This window comes from Colius striatus, chromosome 15 (assembly GCF_028858725.1).
Source record: "Colius striatus isolate bColStr4 chromosome 15, bColStr4.1.hap1, whole genome shotgun sequence".
In the NCBI taxonomy this organism is placed as follows: Eukaryota; Metazoa; Chordata; class Aves; order Coliiformes; family Coliidae; genus Colius; species Colius striatus.
Genome location: NC_084773.1, coordinates 20,360,498 through 20,372,999, shown reverse-complemented (window position 1 = coordinate 20,372,999; position 12,502 = coordinate 20,360,498). Strand labels below are relative to the sequence as shown.

Here is a 12,502-nt window from a genome sequence, read left to right as displayed (position 1 = left end):
TCTTGCTTTTTCCAGTGTTTTTGAGATGGCTTAGCTGGTGCTTTGGCCTTTCTTTGTGCCAGAGGGAACCTGGCAGGAGTTGCCTAGGCTCTGCTAGGTTTGCAGGTGCTTTTCCATGCTGACTGCACTGCTGATGCTGGGTTTTTTTCTTAGTGAAGAATTTTTGGCTCTCCATGAAGCTCTGCAGTGCCTTTCCTCTGTATGTCAAGACCCTTGTGTCTCCTGAGAGCTTAGGATGCCGGTGTGATCACATCCACCCCTACAAACGCTCGGGTGGTGTGGATTCAGGATGGTTGCTGTTCAGGTAGAAGAATCTTGCAGTGTCTTTTCTAAGCATTGTACAAACATCAGGAGGCCTTTGTGGTGATAGCATGGAGTTTGAGGGGCACCCCTGTGTTTCTGCTCCACAAAGCCATAGGCACAGGGCTGTGGGGAAGCAGTGGAGAAGGGCTGTGGCCTGTTTCTGCCCACACTGCTCTGTCTGGAGGTACACCACCTAAATGAGGCTACAAGGGTGGGCTACAAGGGAGGCACAGGTAGTGGAGCATGCTGGATTGAATTGCAGGCTCTTAAAGAGCTATTGTTTTACCATGTTATAAAGAAATTACCTAAAATGTCAAGGCTTTAAATCCTTGTCTTCTCCCAGAGCCAATAATGAAGGACACTGTTAGTCTCTCCACCACTAACACTCTGATGAGATAATGTAATCCTTGCTGTCCCACTGGAACTGGAAGCAGCTTTTTAAGGAAAGAAAAGGCATTTTCATACTTCAGCCAGTCATGCTTCATGGAGTTCTGTAGGACTGGTTGATTTATGGAAGCTTCTGGGAAAGGTCACCCATCTGAACGAAAGCCCTGGTAGAGCACTGGGTTACTGAACATATCTCTGTGCTGAACCCACAGGTAAATTGTAAAGGATTGGAAGTGGAGCCTGTTCTGTGACTCCCTTAATCAGAGTGCACTTCTGGAGAAAGTAAATAGAACTTTCAGAGTATGTAGAGGATGAGCTTCACTTGTGTCAGTGTCGAGGCTCCATGCCATAGGACGTCATGCCCAGTATGGAGACTGGGAGGGGTGGGTGGCTGCTGGGGCATTGGTCAGCAGGTGGGGAGCAGCTGCATTGGCAGCACTTTTTTGTTATATTCCTTTTCATGACTATTCTTCTTCACATGTATTTTGTTGTTGTTACAATATCTAATTCCACTGCAGGTAGTAACCTGCTCTTGCCTCAACCCACCAGTTTTATGTTTCGCTTCTTGGGGGTTTTTCTTCCCCCCCATCACACTTTGGGGAGGGGAATGAGTGGTACTTAGTTGCTGGCTGAGGTTAAACCACAGCAACCTCCCTAAACTTTATGTTTTTAATATAAACAATAATAAAAATAGTAGAAAAGAGTAAATATTGAAGTATAGATTAGAATATATAATACAAACAATATATCATCTAGTGCTATATCACTTCTTATATTGGCATATATAAAATGTATGGTTCCTAAACTTCCAGTGTGTATACAGACATGCATTTAACACATTTTGCTGTTCCATATCATGGTGTATTATTTAATAACCTGTTTTGTATTATTTATAACACCCATGCATTTATAGGTTGTTTTTATAATGCAGATTGTGGTGTGTTTATTAAGCTGAGGAGATGCCAATAGGAAGGGAGAGGAGGCTGCTTGGGCACTGCCCTCCATGACCCAGCTGCATCCTCCCCATGCTCCTGCCAGGCCATGCACAGGTCCTGAGGTACGTGTTGTTGGTGTTCTCTCCTCTCCCCTCCTCTCTCCTCTCCAGTGTCTAGGCTCTGTGGGGGGAAATGAGCCATGTCCTGTCCCCTCAGAACGCGCCCAAGCCCATCTGGCCCCTCCATCATTTTTACAGACCATTACATCTTGAGAGAAGGGCAAAACCCTCCACTGATCCCCAGCTGCCCTCTGTGAGGGGAAGCCCTTGGCATTATTTACTGTTTTGCCCTTTCCCTGGCAGTTCTCTGCGGGCTGGGGGCCTCATGAAGGGGGGGTGTGGGACTCGGTGCTGCTCCAGGCTCTAGTCTGAATGAGGATCAGCTTTTCCCACAAGAAAATGATTATTTCATTACTGTTTGCAAACTTTAGAGCTCCACACAGCCCCCCACCCCATCCCCCAACCCTGGCTGAACTGGGGAACAGGAGGTTTTGGTCTTTATTAACTGTGCTGTGACCAAGCACCAAAGCCAGGTGGGTGTTTCTGATGTGTCACTTTAATTAAGGCACACTACAAATAGCATTTAATTAGTCCAGCACTCCGCTGGGGAGAAGTTCTGTACTCAACCATGTATGTCCCAAACCACTTCATCTCTTGGCTCCCTGTTTGCTATTCAGTAGCTCCTACTCTTACAAAAAGTGTTTGTTTAAGCACATCCCTTTTTGCAGAGCTCAAGCAGGCTCTTACTTTGATGTACTGCACTTTCATTTTAGTAGGGTTTAATTTCTTTGGCATGTAGTAAATCACAGATGCTCAGGAGCCCAACTGGAAACCTCAAGCACAACCTGATTTTAACATGAGCTAACTGAAGGCCATGCTACCTTTGAGGCAGGCCTGTTTTGAGATGCTTTCAGAATTATCTGTGTGTGCTGCTTTTCACCAGCACTGGAGACTGTAAAAATTTCAACCTCATGTCCTTAAGAAATCCCCCTGCAAGCAGAGTTCAGCCCCAACAGCAGTTTTGGGTAACATAAAACTTAGTTGCTGACGTTTTACCAGCTGCACAGATGCTGTGTTAAAAGTTGCAGTTCTGTGGAGTGTTCTTGACAAGAGCTTGCTCTAGCACTCGGTTTTATTACTTGTCTCCCACCCAGGCTTTCAGCAGTTCAATAAACTGTACAAGGAGGCTTCAGTTTAATGACATAATTAAATCAAACACCAGCATGTTCTTAGATTTGCCTTACTAACAGAGAAAAACAGCACTTTTTTCCTCCCTTGGTCTCTCCCTGAAATTCCCAAAGTACCTTCAGAGGGATTCATTTAGAGTAACTGACTTAAAAACAAGACTAGCAAGCAGCTGGGAAAGTTGTCTGGCTGGAAGCATAGAGGCTCCGCTGTTAGTGCCATCTACTGCTGCAAAGAGTGGAGGAAAGTGAAATCCAAAGGATTTTATTCACTGCCCTGGTCTTGTAGGAAAACTTCAACCTGCAGTAAGATTTATACCCAGAGGAGATGCTGTTGCTTAGAGCCAGCCCCTTGGGGTTTGTGTAAAGCACAGCCAAAAAGCCGGGGCTGGTAAGCTGTGGTCACTGACTACTGAAGAGGCAAGAAGGTTGTGCTGACAACTTGGCTGAGTCATGCTTTTCATTACAACTCATTCTGGAGCTATGCAACACGGCAGTCTGGATGGAAGACTGGTTTCACAGGGCATGACGGTCTGAGAACTGCTGGGGTGAGTGTTTCAGTCTGACATCTGACTTTATGCACAAAAACAGTTAGAGATTATTAATTAAGATTATTATTAAGTGTTAATAATTAAGACACTCCTAGGCATGAACCCTCCCATGATTCTATCTAGGGGACACAAATACCTCTTCTGCTGCTTTTTGTTTCCTTAGATGTAGCTTGGTGTCACCTCTGATACCCAAGGTCAAGATAAAGCAGTTAAAGATTTATCATTAAAACACAACAAAAGGAGGCAGAGACTGTGGGATTTGGCAAACTGCATTTTACAGTACTGCAGCACTAAACTTCTCCTTGTGGAAGTTACAAATGAGTATCGGGAGAACAGAGCTGGCTGAGCCTCTTACAACTGACAGTATTTACCGGTATCTCAGTTCCCCTTGGAATGGGCCACAAACAGTTCTCTGCCATCACTCAATTTTACAGCTTCTTCAGGCAACTCAACAGTTCTTCTTTATCCATGTGGTACCCACTCTTCTTCCACTCATCCCTCAGCTGCTGCAATGCTATTCCGATTTCTTTTCCTGAAGACACCCCCATTTTTCTTAAATCATGGCCACTGACAGGAAAGGAAGGAGCAGTCCATTGCTGCATCTCTCTTAAAAGGTGTTCTTCTCCTTGGTACTTGAGCAGCTCACAGATCTTGGAATTGGTACTAGCTTCCCTAGACTAAAAGAAAAAAGAGAGGATTCACTATGGAACAGTAGAAAATGAGGCGTGCTCAAGGTCACATTATTCCCATGGCATGGTGGTAGACAATACCTGAGCTGGAACCAGGGAATCGAGGCTATCTCCTGCCTCCAGTTTTAAAAGAGCTGGGGGAGAGACTCGGAGACTTTCTGATTCCCAGACAACAGCTGTAACTGTTTTCTTCAGCCTCCAACTGGAGAGGAGCCACTGCCCCTCCTGTGGGCACGGAGGCTGCAAGTGCAGACCTGCAAGTCACTTGACCCTCACTGTGGCAGGCCACGGGCTGCCTGTTCCATAGCACACCTACAGTGGGTTGGTTGGTTTCAAATGATTTCCTGAAAACTAATTTAAAGCCTCAGTATTGTAGATGGGAAAGAGAAAAGCTCTGGGAACCAGGTACAGACACCTGCTATTTATCCTCTTGCTCAATTAAGCTCTACTGAAGGGAGAAAGTCTTTTCATACCAAAGCTTCTGCTTCATGGTGCAAACATATGCCAGGATGTTTGCAATAGCTGTTATTACCTTCTGGTCCCCTCTCCAGGGGAAAAAAACTAACCAACTACTTAGTTAATCAGAACTGGTATCAGTGACACACTTACATCCATGATGAAGTCCTGATAGGGTCTGAGTGGCTCTACACCCGTGGCTTTGGTTAACTCTTGACGGTGCTTCACTAAAAAGAGGCCAAGGTTTTTTTCTTCTTTTGAGATTTTCAGCCTCAGATCAAGGTTTGTGACATCATCTTTCTCCCTGAACAAGGATGTCAGGACAGTCATGGGTTTTGGACACAGATTCTGAATCTTCTCAGTGACTCTGTCAAATTCCTCTAAGTTTCCATCACGTGGTAGCCCTGAAGGGAAACACACACACACACACACACAGAGTGCAAGAAAGAGCATTAATAAGAAATATGGACCTTAACACAGGAAAAAAAAACCCCAAACTTAATTTCTTCACAAGTAAACCCAAGTTTTCTTTCACTGCCATGCTGCAGTTCTGTTTGTGTAGGACACAGCAGCAGGAAGTCAACCTCCACTGCACCTTACCTATGTACTGGGCGATATCCAGCTCGTACATAACTCGAACCAAATGATTAACGTGGTTGCCAAGGAGGATTTTTTTCAGTTCCACCCAAATCCTTTCTCCTGATATTCCAGCCAAACCTTTGGCATTTTCTTTGATGGCCTGCAGTGTGCTAGGTTCATGATCACCAGGTTGTTCTGCGATCCTTCCATAAAACCTGCCCAAATAAAACCTCTGGGTTAGCCTGAGAGCAGTTACTCCACGTGTCACTGCTATCCAGAGAATCAATGTCATGACACTGTTAAATGTCCTGATTTACAACAGCAGAAGAAACTTAACAATGTGTCAGTGACAACTCTTCTTACACCACTGATCTCCTTTTGCATGTTACTGCAACCTACAGTGCTTACTTCATGTCTTTATTGTCTAGGAAAGGCAGAACCTAGTACCTGAAATATCTCAGGATTCGTAAATAATCTTCTTGTATCCTCTCACTGGCCTTTCCTACAAATCTGATTTTCTTGTTTTGCAAGTCTTCGTATCCATTGAAGAAATCATACAGCATCCCATCCAAACCTAGACAAAGGAGGGAGGAGAGAACAAAAGAACATCATAAACTTGCAAAGATGGTTGTCACCACTGAAGCCTCTCATTTGAAAACACAGAAGCACACAGAAGTGTGTGATCTCAGCTGGTCTGTGAGATCATCTCGCTTGTTTGTACAGACCTTCCAGCAGTACAAACCAACAGAACTGAATCAGATTGGCTTTGGATTATGGTGATGGATTATTCTGAAGTGAATTTACTGGCTTATTTTGAAAAGCAGTGCCTCATCCAAATAGTTGCTTTTGGCAGAATTTACCTAAGAACATGGAATTGACAGTGAGATCCCTCCTTTCAGCGTCCTTTTCCCAGTCAGTGGTGAACTCAACCTCTGCGTGTCGTCCATCGGTGACAACATCTATTCTAAGAGTAGTAATTTCAAAATTCTGTTCATGGAGCTGAAAATTGACATTGTTACTTCAACAGTCAGGAATACAAACCAAAAAGCCACATATTCTTTCAGCCTCACATTTGTGTGCAGTTAGTGTTGAAGCTGGCTGTGTGTAAGCTGACATGCAGCATGTTTCTGTACAGAGCAGACAGCCAAGACATGCACACACCTGGAGACCATCCCTGCATTACTCACTTTCTAGATAGCTTGCAGAACATGGAGAGAAATGAGCAGAACATGGAGAGGCAGAGAAATGAGCATGGTTGAGGAAGTGAGATTTGGGAAAGCAGGAGCAGGAAACCCTAGGCTCAACTTCCCCACATTATCCACCCATGTGAGCAGCCAACATTATCTTTTCTAGTGATGATACAGCAGCACAAATGGGTTATGCAGAGGTAACAGGCACTAAATGTGGTAACTGGTCACTCCGTGCTTTAAAGCAGGGTTTCATTTAAACTGTTACTGTGCTACTTTAACCAAGGGGTATGCTGCCAGTTTCCTATTGAATGTGCTGCACGTTCACAGATACAGGTAGAAAAGAGCCAAGTCAAATCATAAACCAACCCTGGCAGTAATGGTTCCATGTTTTTCTCCTTTGTTATTGATCAGACGAACACCAGCAGATGTGAACATTTCCTTCATCTCTGTCGGTGTAGCTGTAGTGGCAAAATCGATATCTTGGGGTGTCATTCCACTCAGTAAATCCCTCACAGCACCTCCTGCTATTCTCAGCTCATAGTTCTTCTTCTCAAACAATTCTGGGAAGGGAAAACCATAAAGCACACTGTATCTCAAACAAAAACTGTAGCACACTGCCAGCCGTACCAATTAACATGGATGTGGCAACAGAGGCAAATGCACAGCAGCACGTGTGCAGGGCTTCATGTGAAATGCACAGGTTAACAACTAAACGCCCCCGTGTGTTCTCCCAGTCGTGCCTCTCGTATTTTTCTGTGGTATTACTGATAACCTAAATATTAACTAATTAACTGGTTAACTGATTACTGGGAGGCTCTGGGCCGTGGAACGTCTGTAGCAGTGAGTAGCTGACACGGGAAAGGTGCTTAATTAACTTATGGCAGAGCACAGCAAGCTGTGAATCCACCTTTCCTCAGGAACGACAACCCCTCGCAGCTGACCAAACCCCAGCCCGGCCCCTGGGGCACTGTGAAGTGCCGGCGGCTCGAGCCGAGGAGCAGCAACGCGCCTCGCAGCGCACACCAGCCGCCCCGCCGGGGGAACGGCGGCGGCACAAGGGCCCGAGGCCGGGCGTCTGCTCCCCGCCACGCCGCAGCCGGCCCCGCCGGGCCGCACTCACCTGCCACGCTGCGCAGCCCCGGCGTGAAGAGCGCCTGGAACTGCGGCGACTGCAGCTTCATGGCGCCCGGCGCCCGGTGCCGCAGGCGGAGCGGCGGGAGCAGCCGCAGCCCGGCCCGGAGCGGCACAACCAGCATCCGGGGACGCGCCGGGCCGCCTCCGTTCCTGCCCCGCCGCCTCCGTTCCTGCCCCGCCGCCTCCGCTCCTTCCCCGCCGCCGCGGCCACACGGCCCCTTCCCGCGGGCACGGGGCCCCGCACGGCCGCACACACACCCGCGGCGCTCCGGACGCGCTGGGCCGAGAACGCGGCCGCGGCGCCGCCCGATGAGCTCAGAGCGCCACGGGAGGGAGCGGGGGCGGGCCCGCGGCGGCCGGGCGTGTGTGGGCCGAGCGCCGGGGTCGCGGAGGTGGAGCCCTCAGGGCCCGAGCGCCGTGTGTTCTGCGGTGGGAAGGCACAGGAGCGTTTGTCCTGCAGGAAACGCGGCGTAAGAGAAGGAGTGACAAAAGGAACTGTAGGAAGCATAAAAGATCCACCGTGGTTTCATTTCAGTGTAGACAAAAGGAGTGTTACGACGCGTTAGTGACAAAAGAAAGGGACCAGTCACTCCCACCAGCGCTTGAGAGGTGGCTTCAGTCATCACCAGAGCGGCCCAGCACTGGTGTCGAGCGGCTGAACCGTGTCTGCCAGCTCAGAGTCGCTGGACCATCTTAGTTCAGCCGTTGGAATGCACTTAAAAGTGGTTTTATTTTGGTCTGCTGTGGCTGGGTTCAGATTTTGCGGTGTGGAGATGTGTGGACAAGGTGGGGTAATGCGGGAGCCTCGGGGATTTGATACAGTTTGAGGGCGAATGGGTCCTTCCCGACTCACAAGTGCAGTCGCTGTGAAGTAGCTGAAATGTCAGAGTTTGTCCAGCTGCAAGCACAGGGCTCGGGAGGGCCATGGCTCTCATCCTGCACTGCTCCTGCAAGGAGACGCTTTGGAAGAGCTGGAAGGAGCAGAGCCTGAAGGAGGAGCTCACCCACATGTGAGGTGGTTGGGAGCGTGGTTCCCTTTGAAGCCTGAATAAATCTGTGTCTCAGCAAAAAGCGTGCTGCAGGTTTCTCTGTAACTGGGAAGAAACATTACACAGATCTCTCCGGCCTTTTAAGCACCTAACGAATCAGCACCTCACTGCAGATGGAAGTGTGTGGGGTTGTTTTTGAATGACCCATTCCAAGACCACCTCAGCGCTGCAGCAGTTTCGTCAGGCGTGTCAGAACATCACCTTTTCTTACCTTCTTGTGTTTTGTCCTGTGACTGCTGTTTCTTTTCTACAGAAACAACTCGGATGTCAGAGCTCTTGTTTATTCACAGACATCAAGGCTGGCCAGAGCTTAGGAGGTTGCCTCGTTTCTGTGTGCCTGATGGCAGGATTTGCCCCCAAATTTTACTTCATACCTTCTAGTCCCAACCCAATGGGCTTGGGGAGCATCTGAAAGCCTTACCGTGTTACATTTCTGCATCTTCCCTTAACTTGTTCCCTCTCTGGAAGTTTTTAGGCTGTGGTAGGAGCACTGGCTTCTCTCCCTCTGCTCCAGGGCTGCCTGAGGTGCCGTATCTGAGCTGGACACTGTGTGTGAGCAGAGGCTTTATCAGCACTGTGCAGAGGAAGGATTACATCATCTGTCTTGCAGAGGACACTCGCTTTTCACTGCTCTGGAGTGCCTTTTCACAAGTGAATAACGTTGTTTATCCCTCTTCAGTTTATGACCCTCCAAAACCCTGGATCCTTTTCTGCAGAACAGCTACCTAATTGGTTGATAATTATTTACAGCTGGTAATTTACAGTTGATAATGCCCAAATGCAGTGGAGAGCTTGTCTGGATTGAACTGCACCTGCTTCCCACCAGTTTGTCAAGGACTTATCTTACTTTTAGCTTTACCCTGCAAAGCCCTCTCTTCTCCCAGCCTGTGTCACCTGCACAGAGTTCTCTCTCTGTACTTGCAGTCCAGGTTGTATTGAATGTAAGGAACATGAATCATCAGCCTTTTCCTCATCTTTTCTATGCATCACATATAGTCCCACGTTCCACAGGGGAGCTTTTAGGCCTTTTAAGTTGCTTTCTGCTGCTTGTGAGCCTGTGTTATCCAACCCCATGCATCAAAGCTCTCAGTGCAAGGTTAGGAAGCTGCTCTTGCACTGGTAACTTCTTAAAATGCCACTGATGTCATATGGCTTATGGCAAAGAGCATTGGAGAGGATGGTATAAAACCCTTGGACAAAACCTACACAGTGTTCCAGCAACGTTTGGGTTTGGTTTTCTAGGGGAAGAACAAATTGGACTGCCAGCAGTGTTCTGTAGGTGGCTGGATATACATGATTCCTTTGTAGTCAGCCACTGGACATTCTTGCTCTTGTAAAGGTATTGGGGAATCATCAGACTATGATGTATGTAATTAACCCTTAATAAATAAAGTAAAACCATTTCTGGGCTAAACTGTGTGCTTGTATGGAGCCTTCCCTCCTGGGGTTAAATCTGTAGTTCCCTTTTTCAGTGCATGCTTGTCTGGCTTATCATCTGCCATCATTTCTGAAGTACCTATCGCCTTTGTACTTGAAAGACAGCAGTTATAAAAGAAACCCACGGAGAGATGACCCAGAGGACACGTGAACAAACGGAGCAGACTCTTCACAGAACTTTTGAGACTCTGCAGGTAACCTCCTGGGGTAGCTGGGTGGTTTGTTTTGGTCTTGTTGTGCTTCCTTTGAAGGATGCAAAGGCCCCACTTTTCCAAGTCAGCTTGCTGTACCCTGGGGAATGCGTCTGGCAGCTGCTTCTGGCCAGTTGCTTCTGAGACAGCGGCACACGTCAGCTCTAAGTAGGAAAATCGTTGCCTTTTAGAGATTGTTTTCTATGCTTTGGATTTCTGCTGTCTTTTATGAAGGATTATACCCTTTATGAAGGGGATAGTCACATTCCTTATGTTGTCTTACTGCTTTTTATGGCGTATAACTAAACTGTAATATAATCAAGGGGGCTTTTTTTGGTCCTGAAAACTTTCTGTATCCATTTTGGTGAGGAGTGTAATCTTCTTTGTAGGTTTTTAGTTATCATCTTGAAGTGAAAATGCTTACTTGGGTTCTGTTGTCATTAATTTCTCACATAAACCAGAGAGATGTCATAGACTGCAAGTTATTCTTACAGGTTATGGTCTTACACTGCTATGGAAACACCACTTCCAAAAGCTGTATTTTTCAGTCTCAGTGTGACAGCAAGAAAAAGAAAACAAGGCAGGAAAAGGTAAACTGAAAAGAAGAACAGGGAGAGAAATTGCAAGCGAATCTGCATTACAGTAGCATTTGATATCCAGTTCCAAATCAGTGAAGTGCTGCTCAGCAGAGGTTAGATCTGTGCTTCATTCGTGTGTGCCGTTAGACAGCAGCAATACCTTTGTAACGTTGATCTTATCAAACTTAGGGGGAAAAGAATGTGGCCAGGAAGAATCAGAAGCCTTATTTTGGGGGGGCAAAGTGAAAAAGAATGTATAGGTAGGCAAACCCACTTTAGGCAGAGACAGCTGCACTGAATGCCAGAGCACCTACTGATGTTGTTGAGCTAGTGGATGTGAACCTGCAGCAGGTATAAAACGTGAGAGCTTTGAAAGATTTCTTTGTTTTTTATATACTTACTGTAAGGAAGTGATTTTTTAAAAGCATGTTCTGTGAGCAGGGGAAGTCTCCTTTCCCAGAGTCAAGTAGTTGTGCCTCATAAAGCTTTGCCTGCAGCTGGGGAGGCACAACCTCCCTCCACCTCTCTTCCATGTGGCTGGAATGCCCTTGGGTGGGTTCTCCTGTGTTTTTCACTCAAGGTACCACAGCACAAGACCTTAACCCAGCTGCTGGGTTTGGGTGCAGGGGGTCAGTGAGAGAGCTGCAATGAAGGTGGTGGGTCCTGTTAACAGATGGGTAGGAATGCAGGTGTGTTGGGTTCTTGGTGGAGCTGTACTGGGCTTATTGCTGGTATGAAAATCAGGTAGTTTTTATTTTCAGGGACCTGAAGTTGATAAATTTTTACATTTAACTAGAGAGGAAAAGTCATGAGTGTATTTAATAGTCTCATCAGGTACATGAAATGATGTTTCTTGAAGCAGGAAAGCAAGCCTGCTGCCAGTCATTTGTACAACAGAGCGTGGGCCATGTTCTAGCAGGGTTTTTTAATTAGTGTCTGTCAGATAAAGCAGTGTAGGTGCACCAGAGATCAGGTGCCATGGCAAACTTGTGTTCAGTCCACGTAATGACCTCCAGAGTACGACAGTCTTGCGAAGCAGAGGTCTGTATGGTGTTCACCACAAGAACAGACTCCTCGTGCTTGGCAATGCAGTAAGAGACAGTCTTGGAGGCATTGGGTAGGCATAAATGTAAGGTGTGAATAATAATTGCCTGATTGGGATTCACACACACTTTGGAAGAGCCCAAATGTCTGACCCAAATGTCTTTCCACAACTCAACATATATAAAAGCCAACCCCCACACCCCGGAATAATCCTTTAGCAAACTCCAGAGGTTCAATTATCCTCGTGCACATTTTGTCTAGTGGAAGAGCAGGTACATACAAACCATGAATATAGATAATGAGTGGCCTTGGACATTAAGAATCAGCCTGCATTGTAGATTATGTGTCATTTTAATGAGCTCAGCATCCAGACACCATTCTGAAAAATAGTTCCTCTGTAGCAGAAGTGCTCCAGCTGTGATCAATGGAAGCGCTTCCAGTCCCTGGGTTATTTATTGGAGGTTCAGGGAGAACTGATGGGTTAAAGACGCTTTCTCTGCTCATTACCATCTGAAAATATGATGTTTTCCATACAAGGGATTGCTGTGGTGCCCCAGGGAAGGGCTGAGATTGGGCTGGGAGGGTGTATTTCTCTTCAGTAAGAACATTTTGGAAAGCTGCTGTTCTGTGTTTCCATGCTGTTTGCATTAGGTTACACATGAATCATTACACATGGATTTTCCTTCTTTCTCCCAGTACTTCATGAAACAACCTGTAGGAAGCAGGAGAACATGCT

General features: G+C 46.8%; 1 protein-coding gene across 1 annotated transcript; it reads right to left on the bottom strand.

Annotated features, from left to right (window-relative positions):
* Positions 1 to 2,861: 2,861 nt before the first annotated feature.
* TRNT1 (tRNA nucleotidyl transferase 1) lies at positions 2,862 to 7,766 on the bottom strand. The gene is made up of 7 exons (XM_062008566.1): positions 7,454 to 7,766; positions 6,700 to 6,893; positions 6,004 to 6,142; positions 5,591 to 5,717; positions 5,165 to 5,358; positions 4,718 to 4,968; positions 2,862 to 4,096 (listed from the first exon to the last, which is right to left on the bottom strand). Exons 1-7 carry the CDS (start codon positions 7,587 to 7,589, stop codon positions 3,848 to 3,850), a joined length of 1,290 nt encoding a protein of 429 aa, XP_061864550.1. The 5' UTR covers positions 7,590 to 7,766; the 3' UTR covers positions 2,862 to 3,847.
* Positions 7,767 to 12,502: the final 4,736 nt, after the last annotated feature.

Coding starts and splice junctions, on each gene's coding strand:
- TRNT1 (XM_062008566.1), bottom strand. CDS start 7,589: ATGCTGGTTGTGCCGCTCCGGGCCGGGCTGCGGCTGCTCCCGCCGCTC. Junction 4,969..5,164: donor GGATATCGCCCAGTACATAG/GTAAGGTGCAGT, acceptor GTTTCCCTTCAG/GGCTACCACGTGATGGAAAC. Junction 4,097..4,717: donor ATCAGGACTTCATCATGGAT/GTAAGTGTGTCA, acceptor TTTTTCTTTTAG/TCTAGGGAAGCTAGTACCAA.